At 51.3% G+C, this 15,394-nt stretch overlaps 1 protein-coding gene across 1 annotated transcript in view; it reads right to left on the bottom strand.

Moving 5' to 3' along the window:
• Window positions 1-1,777: 1,777 nt before the first annotated feature.
• LOC111155075 (xyloside xylosyltransferase 1) overlaps window positions 1,778-15,394 on the bottom strand; it is a 156,078-nt gene continuing 142,461 nt past the window's right edge. Inside the window, exon 4 of the mRNA XM_022515111.1 lies at window positions 1,778-3,913. Within this exon, the coding sequence (XP_022370819.1) occupies window positions 3,517-3,913 (397 nt within the window). The 3' untranslated portion in view covers window positions 1,778-3,516. The remainder of the gene's footprint in view (window positions 3,914-15,394) is intronic.

Below are 15,394 nucleotides of genomic sequence, written 5' to 3'. Positions count from 1 at the left end.
ATACCCACCATTTACATCAACATGGATGGGACTGGAGGAGATTAGGCTGAGTGAAGTAAGTCAAGCAGAGAAAATCAATTATCATATGATTTCAGTGACTTGTGGAACATAAGGAATAGCATGGAGGACATTAGGAGAAGGGAAGTGAAGAATGAATGGGGGAAATCAGAGGGGAAGACGAACCATGAGAGAATATGGATTCCAGGAAACAAACTGAGGGTTTTAGAGGGGAGGGGGGTAGGGAGATGTGTGACCCCGGCAATGGGTATTAAGGAGGGCATGGATTGCATGGAGTACTGGGTGTTATACAAACAATCGTGGAACACTACATCAGAAACTAATGATGTACTGTATGGTGACTAACATAACATCAACATCATCATCATCATCATAATAAAAGAAACTTAGTGCTGAATGAAAAAGAAAAAGCAAGAGAATATATTGAGTTATTCAAATTAAAATACATGTCCACAAAACAATAACACCATTTTGCATGAACACGGAAGACACTCCGGTTGCACCTTAAAATGACTGTTGGGGGATGAGGGTGGGATATGGAAATGAGAGGCCTCCCAGGGAGCAACGTTGGCAATGGGTCATGTAGTGGGGGGCATCATGAACTCACCCTCCGTGCCCGAGGTTAGAAATGATGGCGAGACTGGCATGCGTAGTTAGATTCTGACACACATACAAGAATAAATCTCTTCGACAAGCCCGCAAGCTTTCCAAAAGCCATTATCATTTGTGTACACACACAAGATGATAGAATCAGAAATGAAAGCAGCGGCTGGAGATGCTATTCTTAGGTCACTTTCAGTTAGAGAACTGGGGCATCCAGAGGCAAAGTTGAAGACCCAGAGCCTACTTAGCCAAGATTATGTTTTCTTACGGATGATGGCAACCATGGCCAACGTAAAGTGTAGAGTAGCCAGGACTGGACTTACCTGTAACTGGGGGGGATGGCAGTGGCTACAATTTTAAAGCATTTATTGTTTATTACAAAAGTAATTCACATTCAGAAATAGAGAAGTAAATATAGATGAAGATAGAAAGCACCTTGATCCTTCCTCATACCCAGAAATGTTCTTTCCAGGCTTCTGTTCCATTCACTCCTCTAGGCTTATGCACTGCAGTGGAAGTTTTCATCAGGCAAAGGCAGAACAGCACAATGAGTCATGTTTGAACCTCATCAGTTACAACAGGATTCCAGTGAGGAAACAGCTGTCTAAGAGCCATCCAGAAGTCGCATCCACTGGCTTTGCTGGGCCGGCTGGACTTCCTGCTGAGTGTTACTTTGCTCTTCACCAAATCCACCAGCGACAGAGGAGGGGGCAGCTCCTGAGTAGGTGATCTCAAAAGTAGAGGAGGAGATTTGGTTTGGCTTGTGCCCATTTTGATCAATGAGTTCATAGTTTTTTCTTTGCAATAACAAAGGACTCTCATAGCCTCAGAAACCCTTGAATTACTGAAATTAACATGGGGAAAATATCTTAGTTATCAAGTCTAAAATTCTCTAGCATTTTACACCCATTTTTTCCCCATTGAAATAATTGTTTCTAATGTTGGGTTTGAAACACATGGTATTTTAGGATTTGAACTAATTAAATGGAGCGGAACAGGCTCTCTTTATACATATACACATATATACATATATAATTTTAAAAATAAAGTGAGGATCATACTGTACATATAATCTTATATTTGCCTTCTTTACTTAATAGCACATTGTAAGCATTTCCCAAGGCATTAAGTATTCTTGAAAAATATGATTTTAACGCCTAAACTATTTTATCTTATGAATGTAACATAATTTATCCACTCCTTAGTCAACATTTTAAGTTACTCCTAGCTGTTTTCTATTTTTTAAAAAAACTGGTGTGATAAAGACTCTCTGTCTACATCTCTTGTTATTTTCTTACAATAAACTTGAGAATTGGAATCACCTTCATGAGGTTTTTGCGAGCATTATCAACAGTATATAAATCCCCCAAAACAATGCTCAGCACACAGCAGGCTTTCAGCTACTAGTAGCTGTAAATAGGAAATCAAGTTCCTACGAGAACAGACCAGTTCTGTCCAGGCCGAGTCAGGCAAGAGATGTGCTCCGTTTGGCTGGGGAATGACGAAGGGACGGGGCCATTCTTGCTTCCAGATGATTCTCCAGTGACCCCAGTGTGGCCCTGCTGCCCTCCCTGTGCCCGTCTCAGCCACAGCCCCCACAGAGGCCGGGGGGCCCACTAAGCTCCGTCATGTGGACGGCAGGGGCAGCCCTGAATGACCCTGACTGCACTCTTGACTCAACCTTCAAGTAGCAGTAAACTGGGGTCGGAGAAGAAACAATGTAATCATCGTGTTCTCAAAGACGGTTTATTAGCTATTCTCACTCATGGTGAAGAGAAATAAAAAAGTGGATGAAACTGAGATCAGAGGAGATGAAAATCCAACAGTTCCTCCCCGAGGCCCTCCCCCAACTAGACAACATGGATCGCCAGGGGCTTCGCGTCTGCATCTAGCAAGGGAATGCATCCAGAGAAGAGCCTAATTTCTTCGAAGGTACAGGGTCTAATATGATGCGATGAGAAAATCACAGGATGATTTTTTCAACAGAGACTGAACGCTTATCCGTCTACGAGGGACACCCCTTCCAAGCCACACGGTTATCTGCAGAAACGGTTGGGCTCCTCTTTGGAAGGTGTCTTCCCCATGCAGACGACTCTGTCGCCTGTCCCTGGCAGTGGCCGAGCTCGGCTATTTGATGGTGGATCTGATTTCCAAGCATAGTCTGGTCACCTGAAGCTGGCTGGGAAAAAGGAGGGTTAAGGAGGCTCTGGGACGCGGCTGGGAGCGAGAAGCTGGGGAAGCTCCAGCGATGAGGCCGGGTTTCTCAGGTGGGCCGCCGCTGGCCCTGTAGGCCCTCCCCGAGCCGGCAGGGATCTTCACCCCCCACAACTGGGCAAGGGGGGCATGGCGGGCATAAGCACGCAGCCTCTTAGGGTGCGTGTGTGTGGAAGCTGGGCACTCACTGATGCTTCAGTTCCAGGCCGGCTGCGAGAACACCCCTCTCTTGTTTGGCTCCCTAGGAGCCCTAGCAAGACAGTTTGTTCTTTCTGGCAAGAGGAAAGCTTGTCAGTTTAAAGTAAATTTATATTTGGTCTAAGAAAGGCCAGTGCCCAAAAGGATTTCCATTCTTTGGGGGCCGAGGGCACGGAGCGCCATTGTCCTTCCTTTCTTCCCTTTACATGCTTGCTTCCGAGCCCACTGGAGGATGTCTTCGTGTTTGCCCTCCACAATACCTGGCCCCCCGGAGCGAAAAGGCCCCAAGCACCAGCAACTCGCAGGCCCATCCTCACTGGGTGGCCTCAGGAGAAGGACCCACCAGGTGGGACAGCTGCAGCCCCTCGCCCCAGAGCACATCCCCACAGGGATTCGGACACCAGCCGGGGGCCGATTAACAGGGGCACCCTTCTGGCCTCCCCCAGACCCAGAGACCTGAGGGCACGGCAGATGGGGCTGGACCTAGACGTCCGGGATGGGGGTGTTGCAGTTCCCATGGTAGATCTTGACGTGGCCCTCACACCGGAAGTAAGCCTCGAAGACGTCGCTGTAGCCGTGGTCCCTCCACCAGGTGCAAAGCTGCCGGTTCCAGGTGCAGTCCAGCACGTGGAAGAGCTCGGGGTGCTCCATGCCGATCATGGTGAAGAAGTCCTGGTCCCCAAGGTGGCCACGGAAGTGGTACTTGTCGGCCAGCTGCTGTACCTGTGCGGGCTCCAGCAGGCGGCTGTAGAGGGGGGACTGGCGCATGGCCTCCAGGTTCAGCAGCATCACTCCGCTGTTGAAGCCGGGGAGCCCCTCGGGCGGGGGGCCGCCAACCCGTGTCTTGGGGTTCTCATGGCGGAACTGCCAGAATGTGTGCCTGGGAAGGGGAAAGAGAGCAGATTTAACCTGGTTTGTGTGGGTGAAACAGTCTGCCGGCCCTATCTTCCCGGGTGGTCACAACCAGCCTGGAGAGAGACGCTGTCTTCACTCCAGGCTTATAGCTCTGGGGACAGAGAGGTTCTTGGGCTGGGAATTGGCATCACGCCACCAGCAAGTGGCACAGCTTGACTCAGACCCGGGCCTCCTGATTCCAAGCCTTAGGGTCTTCCCACCATCTTCTGCTCCTTCAGGATGACATCGTTGCTAACGTTTGTCTAGGACTCATCAAGCAGCAGGCGCACAGAGAGAGAAAGCACAAGCAAGCAGTGGGAGAGGGAGAAGAAGGCTCCTCAGTGGGGAGCCCGATGCGGGACTCAATCCTGGGACCTGGGATCATGACCTGAGCCGAAGAAAGACGCTAAACCGACTGAGCCACCCAAGTGCTTCTGCCTTTGTGATCTTGGAAAGGAAAGGAGAGAAGTGGGGGAAGTGATTTTGAGAAGCGATCTGGAAAGAAGTAGAAAGCTACCTGCAGGCTGAAATAAAGTCAGTTTCTTCTTTAGAACAAGCTTCATGAAGGCCCAAGCCTAGCACTTCTAAGTGGCTGGGCAGGGGTTGGAGGCCTGCAACAGAGCTCAGGGCCCACATGCATGGGTTAGGCTGAAAAGCAGCTGGGACAGCCAGGTGGAATTAGGGCTATTTTAGAGGGAATGTCACCTCAATCTTCTCTCAAGGCCTCAGGATGGGGGATGCATCGGGGCACCTGGAAATGCCACCCCGAGGCTCCCAGAGGTCGCTCCCTCAACCAGTCACAGGGCAGGATCTGTGCGGGGAAGTGACCAGTGCAGGGGAAAGAACACAAGAGACCCAGCCCACGGCAGCCACAGAGATCCATTTCGTAGCTCCCACACACTGCTCTGTGTCTGGGAATCGGAGAGGCCTTCCCTGAGGTCTCGCATATCACAAAGGGCACCGAGAGTTCGATCCTGGGGAGGGGAAAAGCATTCCCTCTGGACATTCTTACAAGCGGAATAACAGGTCTATTGTTTGAATTTTGCCATAATTGGACAGTGAGTGGAACAGAGCTCTGGCGCCTGCTTGGTGATAACAACCTTGGCAAAAATAAGCTTCCAGAGCAAAAGGAGATGTGGGAGCCCTTCTAGTGATGGGATCACAGGGGTGCTGGAATGCTGCCTGGCGACTTGGTCGGTTTTACCATATTTCTTCCAAATGGTTCCCGCAGGTCCAGGCTGTAAGCCACTAAGATTCTCCCAGATGAATCTGGGCCACCATAGCATGGGAGAGGAGGGCTCCTCCAACCAGGAGCAGGGGGGCTTTACCGGGGAGGCAGGACTCAGCCTTCCAGGAGAGAAGAGAAGCACTCACCAGGGAGGGGAGGCCCGGGAAGGGAGACGTGTGTAGAAGACCGGCAGGGCCGGGCCTGTGGAGGTCCTAGACGTTGCGAGGCCATCAGCCTCCTGTTTGTCCCCCAGGTCTCGTCTCTCCCCTTCCCGGAGGACCATGGGAGAGTGAGCAGGGTGCAGGCTAGCGGTCAAGTCCGCCCTTCCCAAGACCGCCGTCACCTCTCCATTCTCAGCACCTCGCACAGCGCCCACACGGCGGGCCTTCAGAACATGAAAGTACTTGATGAGGAAGGATGGGAAGGTCAGTGGGGCTCAAGCTATGTCGCCTTCGGTGTCGTCTGGAACCGGGGCAGGGAAATGTCAGGACACAAAGCTACAGCTGTGGATGCTGTGTTCCAGGCCCCAGGGCCCCATCTCTCTGGCATGGTGAGGGGCAGGGGACCACGAGAGGGTGCTCAGGGGTTTCAAAGGGTTCGGTACGGTTTCTATTCGTGAGCCAGCTGGGGGGTGCAGAGGCCATCTGCTGCCCTGCAGTACCCCCCGGAGCTCCCCTGTCTCTAGCATACTGACCTGCTACGGAACTTGCTGGGCCCAGGACAGCGGGGCCAGACGCAGACAGAACAACGAGCATCCTTCCAGGTGGGGACCAAAAGCCAGGTGGCTCTTTGGGAACCTCATGCCTAGTACCACCAGCGCTACAAAGAGGCATTTTATAACAAAGCCAGAGAGAACCAGGCCCAGGGCATCAGCGCGTTATGACCGGTAAGGAGAAGCGAAGGAAAGACAGGAAATTGGAAATGCAAGCTGCCTGGGATGTGTCCTAAGGCAGGAAAACAGCCTGTAAATGAACCAGTGCTTCTCTAAGTACAAAATTATTTCCAGGGTGCCTCTGTTTAAAGCAGGCCCACCACTCCAAAATGAACCCAGACAGACAGAGCCACCGCCTGCAGGACTGCTGGGTTTCTCTGGCCTCTGTGTCAGCTGGTTTGTGTGGAGGAACCACACTGGCCTTGGGATGGAGAGAAGGACACAAGGCCGTGGAGGGACCTGAGCTCATGAACCCTGATCCCACGTGAATGGGCCAAACGGGGCAGTCCGGCCAGTTCCCCCTGCCACAGCACAGCGAGGATGGCAGAGCCCTTTCCGTTCCCTGCCTCGGCTCCTGGGCGGCGCGGGGACATCACTGGCCGCATTCTAACAGGGACAGAACAGAGGTCCCCTGTGCATCAGGGGCAAGCCTGACTCAAATGCAAGGGCTCTGAGCTCCAAAGTCCCTTTTATCTTCGCTCGGATTCCATGGGCTAGGGTTCCCAGGAGGGGCACTTGGATTTCAATCTCATTTCTGAAGTTGGCTGATACCCCCAAGGCCACGGGCTCTGGGGACCTGGCTGGCAGGTGAGGCGGAAGCTGCTGGTACTTCACTGAGAGGGGGTCAGACCCAAGAGCCTCTCTCAGGGAGGTCAAAGAGGGCCCTAGACCCTCGCCTTCCTCACAGGGCCTGGGGCTGAACTGATATGTATGCAAAGGGCACTGCCAGTGGTGTGTGCTGAGGCTGCAGGAGCCTCTGTATGAATGCAGGGATCTGGCTCCAAGTCCTGGAGCTTCTAGAAGTTTCCCTGATTAGGCTCCGAGCCCACAGTCTGCCATGTTGCCCTGACGCATCATCTGGACTTGGGCCTCTGCAGAGGCTTGTCTCCATCCTCAAATGTCCTATGGAGATACACAAGAGAAGAGACAAAATGCGAAACAAGCCCTCGCACAGCAGTCCATTGTAAATACTGAGTCTTTCCTGGAATCAACCAGGCTTGACAGGAAAATACAAATTAAGAACCTTTAAGTACATTCTTCCAAGTATGGGCAATGCATTTCCTAAATTTGTTCTATTGAGTATGCCCTAAGTAATACTCATACAAAAGACTATTAAATTATTAAAAAACAAGTACACTAGTTTTCATGAAGAAAACCCATCTTATGAAAAGAGGTATCTGAAATCATTTTGAAAAGCAGTCATTTTCTCCCTTCAAGTCTTTCCCTGATGATCATTACCAAGGTCACTCCAACAAGTCTCTCAACTAGAGAACCTGGCCAGAAAACCTGGGAAAGAACACATGTTATTATGAATAAGTCTTTCTCCTCCCACCATCCCAATCACAGACCTTCCTGCCTCCCTATCCATGCTTTTCTCCTGGGTTGGTCTTTCTTGGCTCCTAAGGCCCAGGGTCTTCCATTTTCACTACTGAGAGGGTTGAGAAGCAAGGATGGGAGCATGCAATGAGCCTGGGCAGTCTGCATCAGGCTCCCTAAGAAGGTTCTAGAAGCCCATGCTGACTCAGGTTGAGTTCAAGCTGTTGGTTTTCAGGCAAAGAGGGCTCTGTTTTCTGAGGTCCTGAAGGACAGTGTCATATGTGGCACTTCTCCCTGTGGTTTACCCGTTGAGTGTTCAGAGTCAAGTGCAAAGTCTACGGAGCAAGCGAGGCTGGGGCTCTTCCTGGAGGAAGCATGCCGTCTGGATGCTGTCTAATCAGTGAAGACTGGAATCAGGAAACATTACTCCCTTTATGCCCATGCTTGTGTCCCAGGACCAATGAGCTCTTGTTTGACTTGGAAGGGACCCTGTTTTCCAGTCTTTTGCAAGGAAAGACTGGGAGTGAAGAGCAGCACGTCCTGTTAGGTGACCAGGGGACAGTTGTGGGTGATGAGGGGCTGATTTTGGAGCAAGGACAGTGTTCCTCCGTCCTGCCTTGAGCTGACGTTCTGGGGGACGGACACAGATTCTTCAGTTCTTTAGCGGAAACACTGCCCTGTGGGTCTCAAACTGGAGACGACACGGACTGCTGACACAGTGAGGCTTTAGACGGCCACTTCCTAGGGCACTCCTCACCGCCAGGAGTCACAGCCGACCCTTATCAGGATCTCTTGCTAGCAACTCAGGTCTCCAGCTCTGCCAGACAGAAACGTTCTTCAAGTCCCACAGGCTAGTAATGTCAGGACCAGGACGAGAGGGTTCTCTCCCGGGACCACAGGCTACCAGAACCTAAAGACACGTGAAGATTCTTAGCTCACCTGCCAAGCTTACCCATGAGGACACCGAGGCTCAGAAATGGCCCTGCCCGTAGTCATACCACTGAAAAAGTAACCCCCACCCCAATCCCAGGCTGATGATTTTGCTTTCCCAAAAACGCCCTGCCCAGAGAAAGCAACTGCTCCCTCCTGCCACGCAATAAGCCATGTGACAGATGAGACTGTGCCACTTAGTGCCAAGCTTTCGGGAGGCACAGAGTTCACGCTTTCCCATCTGGCAGGGACTAGCTCCTCCAAGCCCATCACGCCTACACCTGGAAGGGGAGCTGGGCCCCCAAATGGCTGACGGGGCTTGCTTGGGGCAGCAGGTGGAAGGCGTGCGCTTGTCCTTGTTTGCAGGACCTCAAAAGAAATGTGTGCCTGCTTTCAAACACCAGCCCTGTTTGCAAGCCAGCAACTGAGTTTCCAACCACAATATGCCCCGAACCAAGAGAGGACAACAGGTCAGGGGTTGAGACAGGGGGCACGTGGATGGAGCTGGGGGTGCTGGCACCAGGCGGCCTGGCAGGAGAGCAGAGGACTTCTGGGGGTGCTGAAGTCCAAAAGAGACTCCGCAGGGATGAGGGGATAAGGGAGGCACACTGTAGGGACTTCCTCAGGGCCCTCTTCCAGAAGGAACCAGAAGCATCAGGGCCCCCTGTTCACTCCTCCCCACACCCGAGACTGCCAAGGTTCCTTCTTGGCAAACCGGCATCTCTGCACTGCCTGCCCCAGTCTGAGAGGAGGGTTCATGGAAGTAAGAGGAGCTGAGGAAGGTCTGGGGAAGAAGGGGAGGGAGAAAGGGGTTATCATCTGCTGAGTCTGTGTTTTCTGAAAGCCATGACGGAGGCTTTCATTGGGGGAGGGGCGGGGGGGGTCCCAACGGGGCACTGGGGTAGCTATTATTACAGGAACCAAATTTTCTAGAGAGCTGATCTGGACACTGGGCTCTTCATTCTTACCTACAAGACCACAGAGCTCTGTACGGCTGTCTGCTGGGGCTGCTGAACACAGCATCACAGACTGGGGGGCCTGAGCGACACAGATTTACCCTCCCCTGTTCCAGAAGCTGCAAGTCTGAGATCAAGGTGTTGGCAGGGATGGTTCCTTCTGAGGGCTGAGGGAGAAGCTGCTCCATGTCTCTCTCCAGCCTCCAGTAGTTGGTTAGCAACCTCGGCTTCCTTTTAGAAGGATCACCCAAGTATCTGTCCTCATCTTCACAGAGCGTTCTGTTTGTGTGTCTGTGTCCAAATCTCCCAGCCCCCCACTTTTGGAAAATATTTTATTTATTTCTTTGAGAAAGAGTGAGAACGAGAGAGAGAGAGATCACAAGCAGACGGGAGGGGTAGAGGGAGAAGTCGACTCCCTGCTGAGCAGGGAGCTCAATGTGGGCCTCGATCCCAGGATTTGGGATCATGACCTGAACCCAAGGCAGATGCTTAACCAACTGAGCCACCCAGGCACACTCAAATCTCCCCTTTTAAAGATACCAGTCATATTGGGCAAGGGGGCCTATCCACTCCAGTGTGGTCTCATCTTAACTCATTATATCCGTGACAACCCTATTTCCAAATAAGTTCACAGTCTGGGGCACTGGGAATTAGGACTTCAGCCTCTGAACTGGGGGAAGGGGCACACAATTCGCCCAGAACACTCTCCAACAATGAAGACAAAGGAAAATGGTACACAGCTTACCTTCACCTGTGTTCTCACTGTCCACACTAGGAGGGCACTGGTGGCACCTAGAGCTGCCCTCAGGAAACTCCCTGACCCCTGCAACCCCTGGTGGGCTGAGCCAGACAGTCATGACAGGTTGGGTTGCATCTGTCCAGGAGGCTCAAAGAAGGAGGGGGAGGTGTCTATAGCAGGACACACAGGCTCCAGAGAAAAGCAGAGGGATTCAGAAATAGAGGGTGGGGGGGGGTGAGAGGTAACACGACACTGGTCAGCCAGCAGAGAGATGTCCGGAAGTCCACACTGCGGTGTCTCCTGGCTCTGAGGGAGATATATGGGAGCACCAGACAGCACGCGGATTGAGAGAATAAATCAGTCAGCGGTCACCCAAATACTGAATGGAGCACCTATCGGAGCCTACAACAAATGGGAAGTAGAACATTCCTGCCCTCAAGAAATTGGTGCTCTAGCAAGACCCCGAAGTGAGCACACCAACAGCATGTAGTGTAAGATGAAGTGGTCTACAGCTGGACTCAGGAGGCCAGGGGTGAGGGCCCGCTGTACAAGGTTTCCTCAGCACTTGGTTTCCTCAGTGCTAACATGGGGATGGGGGTGAGACATGCCAATGAGGGGAGGCCCTGACTGGCGGAGAAGGGCAGAGCTCCACCGTGCCCAGGCTCCTCTCATGGTGTAGTATCTCAGGGGCAGCCCTCATCCACCTAGCCAGCCAGAAACCATCTGGAGGCTTCTGTCTCATCATGGCTTCCTGCCTCATGAAGTCTAGAATAAAGGTGACCAGCACTGTCTGGCTCATTCCCAAAGCTGTACCAGCTGTAACCGATCTCCGTAACACCTGGCACAACAGTGGAATCAGGGAGGGTGGACATCCCCGCCAGGAAGGCCTCTGACCTGCCACAAGATGGCCTGACCAGTTCTGAGCCTGGAGACCCTCCAAATGCCCACAGCCCTCCTTTCCGCCTAGAGACCTCTGGAAGGGGAGCTGCTCAGTGTGACGCCTCCCATAGCGTGTCACAGCCAGGCCCCAAGGCTTCCCATTCCCTGTGCGCACAGGAGGGTGGGACGGCCTTCTCTGAGTTGCAAGTCCTCTTCTCACACCTCCTGGCCCGCCCATCACTGCCCATGCTCAGCCTGCCGGGACATCTCGGCCACACAGGCTTCCTCCCACACCTGCTGCCCCAGAGCTATGAACACAGGTGGGTGGGCTGGGGAGCTTGTGGTCACTCAATCTGACAGCTCCTAAGCGTGCTGTGCCTAACTGGGCTAGGGCCTGGAGGGCAGCATGGGGAGAAACTGGGGAGCACCAAGGGACAGATGATGGGAGGAAGAGGCACTGGAGGCTTGAAGCAGGTAGGTGGAGCTCTGAGGGCTTCATGCCCAGGTAATAATAAGGATGGTGAACACTAACTAGGGCAAAGCTGGAAGGATAAAAACGGAGAGGACCCATTCAGTCTTGAACAGGTATCAGCAAGAATAGTGATGTGGGAGAGTCCTGCAGGTGGCTGGGGATGGATCACAGGCATGGAGCACAAAGCAAGCAGGACAGAATTCTTGGGGGAGTTCCAATATTTAGGGGATAGAAGAAGAGGAGCCGGGAAATTCACTTGCAATAATGTCAACGGCCACAATGATGGCCTCATCATCATCAGCCCCACCTGAGCTACCCACTTGGCTCTCCCTCCATGAAACTTGCCATCAGAAGGCACTCTGCTCCAGTGACAGGGAACTGGGATCATCCCCTCTGACTGCATTGTCCTGCATGTCCTCCCACAGAACCAGCTTTCCAGCCCCTTGTGAGCCACTGGGGGTCCACCTCTCCCTATTCTCTACATAGTCTCCCCTGGATCCTTCTGGCTCCCCACCCACTCTAAACTGCCCCCATTACCTCAATGCATATGAGAATATGGACTGTATTGAAAGTGGCAGAGAATGGGAACTTGGAAATGCTATAGGAGATGACAGGTCTCTGACAGAGGTAAACGACAGAGACTAAGGAGCTGGGCACTCAGCATGGGGTAAGATGTGGTGAGGTGGGACATCTATACGCCCAGGGAAAGGAATGCGTATGCCAGACTAACGAGGTAAGAAATACAGGGTGAGTGGCAGGGTGGGTACTTTGAGGAATGATAATCATGATGATGGCTAATACTTGTGTCAGACCCTGTTTTAAGTCCTCATTTAATGTCTGTAACAAATGAGGTAAGTAGTATTCTTTCCCTGTTACAGGGAGCAAAGTATGGTTGGGAGATATGAACCATTTGCTCATGGTCATAGGAGTCAGGCAGAAGAGCTTACCAAAAAGTGAGAAATCCCAGGACAAACCTGAGACTAGAGAAAGGACATAAATAAGAAGATACAAGTTCTGTAGTGGGAATTAGGGATACTGAGAAAGGGCATTTAGGGTGAACTCTAAATCTTGGGAAGGTTAAGAGGTAAAGTGATTTATGGAGACAGAGGGACTTGGGTACCAATAAGGGTTTGAGAAAAAGAAATGGTTTACAAGGGCAGTGAGAAATCCATAAAAGATGGATAAAGGATTTGCCTGAGTATGAAAGGTCTGAGTGGAGTCCAGAACCAGGCCTGGCATTGGCAACTAGAATGTGTTATTCACCTTTATGACTTGAGGGCCTAGTGTGGCATTTGGTTCACAGTAGGCCCTGAGAACTCTTAAGTTTCAAAAGGATAAATGGATGGATGGATTAAAGAATGAATGAAAAAAGGGACAAGATACTATAAAATCAGAGGATAGAATTGAAAAGAGGAGAATGGTGAATGAAGGTGGTGGAACAATAGTTTAGAAAGGGAGTTGGGGGAGAATGTGCCCTGGGCCCCATGAGCTAGAGCATCAGAGGTGTCTTAACTGAGGGTGGCCAGGTCTCTGTTGGGAAGGAACAATTTTCCTCTATCCTTCAGAGGTTCTTCCACCTGGTCTAAGAATTAAAGTGACATGAAACAGATTACCAAGAGAAAAGAAAAATTAATTTTGTACAAAGAGGAACCCTACGCACATGAAAGGTTCAAAGACGGAAAGGTAAAGTGAGGTAGATATGCCATCCTGAGCTAAGGAATGGAATAGGGTTGGGGCATCAAAGAGGAGGAGGGCAATTCACAGGGCAATATAAGGAAGAGCAGATGTTTGGTAATTAGATGTCTGCCTGGCCATAGAGATAGATCATTTAGATAAATTTATCTCTGGTAATAACCCCTACTCTGGGAAAGACTCCCAATTTAGATTCTTCTAGATAGTTAAGAGAGGAGCAAAAGTTTCTCTTGAACCTGCAGGTCTCCGCTGCCTTCAGCCCCAAATAGCCCACATATCAAAGTGACACATTTGGAGGAGACTTGTTTTGAACCTTGCGTTTCTCTCAGGGTGAGGACAGAGAAAGTGACGTAGAAACGTCAGCCCCCTGAGCCGAGGAATGCATATCTGTGATGAGGTGCCACTGTGATGAAGATTATCAATGAAGGGACCCAGATGGTAACCTGACCCAGGGGTGCCCACAGCTCTCTGGACAATGCCCTTCCTGGCAGTGGCCCTAGAAGACGCCAGGACTCCAACTACAAGGCTTGTGCATCACTGCTAGGGAGAAGCTCAAATCTGGTAGAAGCCCTAAGAGCTAACCAAGAGACTGTAGGGTGTGCAGCCAGCAGGCTGGGCTACTGAATGTCCACATGGAGCTGGCCTGGCATGTGCGGCCAGGCCCCAGCTTAGCTCCATAATCCTGCCCTTTCCGTGAACTGAGGTTGAGTGAGGAACTTTCATTAGGGTGAAGACAAAGCCAGGCAGAGTTACCTGCAGAATTAGCTCACTGTCCTCAAAAAGCCCACACCACTAGTGGACACAGAAAAGAAGTGCCCAGGACACATGCCGGAGTGCTTTCTGGGAGAGTGAGCAAAATGCAGTCGAGTGCAGTAAGGGTGATGGGGAAGAGCAGGTGTAGGATTTAACCCTGTGTCCAGAATTTAGCTCAATCAATCCAGCCTAGCACCCTTCACCCTCACAGAAGGGGGTGTCCCAACCCAGAAGCTGAGTGTTGGGGAGACTGTGGGCTTGGCTGACCCAGGCACAAAGGCACTCGAGCTGCCGCAAAATGTGTTATTTCTCAATCCCAGAAAAAAAAATCTATGAGCCTTCCCATTTCATTTAAGCCAACCTCTACCTTTGCTTGTCCCTGCTCACTGTCTTCTACCACATTTGTGGCAGGGTCTCAGTCAAGGGTAAAACAGTGACTGGCACATTGGCAACTGACAAATGCTGAGGATCTCCCACTTGTCAATCGCAAGCAAAGACACAGGCACGGCCCCACAGGAGCTCGTTCTGGGCAGTGGTACTTCTCAGACTTTACTGTATGAGGGACTCACCTGGGATCTCGTTAAAATGCAGATACTCTTTCAGAGGCTGCATTTCTGGCAAGCTCTCAGGTAACGCTGATGCACTCAGAAGAAAAAAACTGGTATTTGTATAAAGAGATGAAAACCACGAGAGCTGCAATGATGTCATTTTATCTTGCAAATGGCCATAAAGTAGGTACAGATAGAGTCGCTTACAAATTTCATACAAATTTTATGCTAATGCTTTTCTGTACCTTCTCACTTTATCACAGCTCTGGGAAGGGGGAGCAGGGTGGGCGGGAGACCATCAGGGAAATGGTTCCTGGAAGCAGCGTGCTTATGGCACTGGGAGGGAGGGCCCAGCTCTGCCGCCTTCTATCCCAGGGATTAGCCATTAGTCTGGAGTGGGGGTGGGGGGAGTGGCAGGGCAATTCATGTACATTGGTTTTCTACTGCCTTAGAAAAAAGTACTGGTACATCATGGGGTTAAGAATGCAGGTTCTGGGAGCAGACAGTCCAAACTCAAATCCTGATCCTCTGCTTCCTAGCCCAGAGAAGGTACTTGAGCTCTCTGTACTCCAGGATTCTTGTATGGAGTTAGGGTGGTTGGAAGGGTTTTTCAGGAACGTATGAGATGATGGACGCCGTGGACACACATCACACTGGGTCAGAAGCAATGTGGGTTCTCTACGGTGAACAAAATGTCTGCTTCCCCCACCTTGTCTGTCACAGGGAGGGGGCCTGAGCCTGTTCGCAGAGCTCTGCAACCACCTGTGGGGTGACCCTGAGCAAGTCACGCCCCCTCCCGAGACCTCAGTTCCTGCATCTGTTAAGTGGATTAAGCAGGCCTGTGGTTTTATGCCCAGAATGACCACCAATCTCCAATAATTAATCTTTCTTTAAATGTAGCACCGGTTGGTGAGTATAAGGTGGTTTTTCTTTCTCGTTACTTGCTTTTGTTTCTCAACCCCGTTTCCATGTATCCATAAAGCCCCATGATTTGTGTCTGCTGACAAGCTGGCAAAGTCCAG

This window comes from Enhydra lutris, unplaced genomic scaffold (assembly GCF_002288905.1).
Source record: "Enhydra lutris kenyoni isolate GAN:26980312 unplaced genomic scaffold, ASM228890v2 scaffoldscaffold39, whole genome shotgun sequence".
Lineage (NCBI taxonomy): Eukaryota > Metazoa > Chordata > Mammalia > Carnivora > Mustelidae > Enhydra > Enhydra lutris.
Note: the sequence above shows the minus strand (reverse complement) of the source record. Positions and strands in the feature narration are given on the sequence as shown.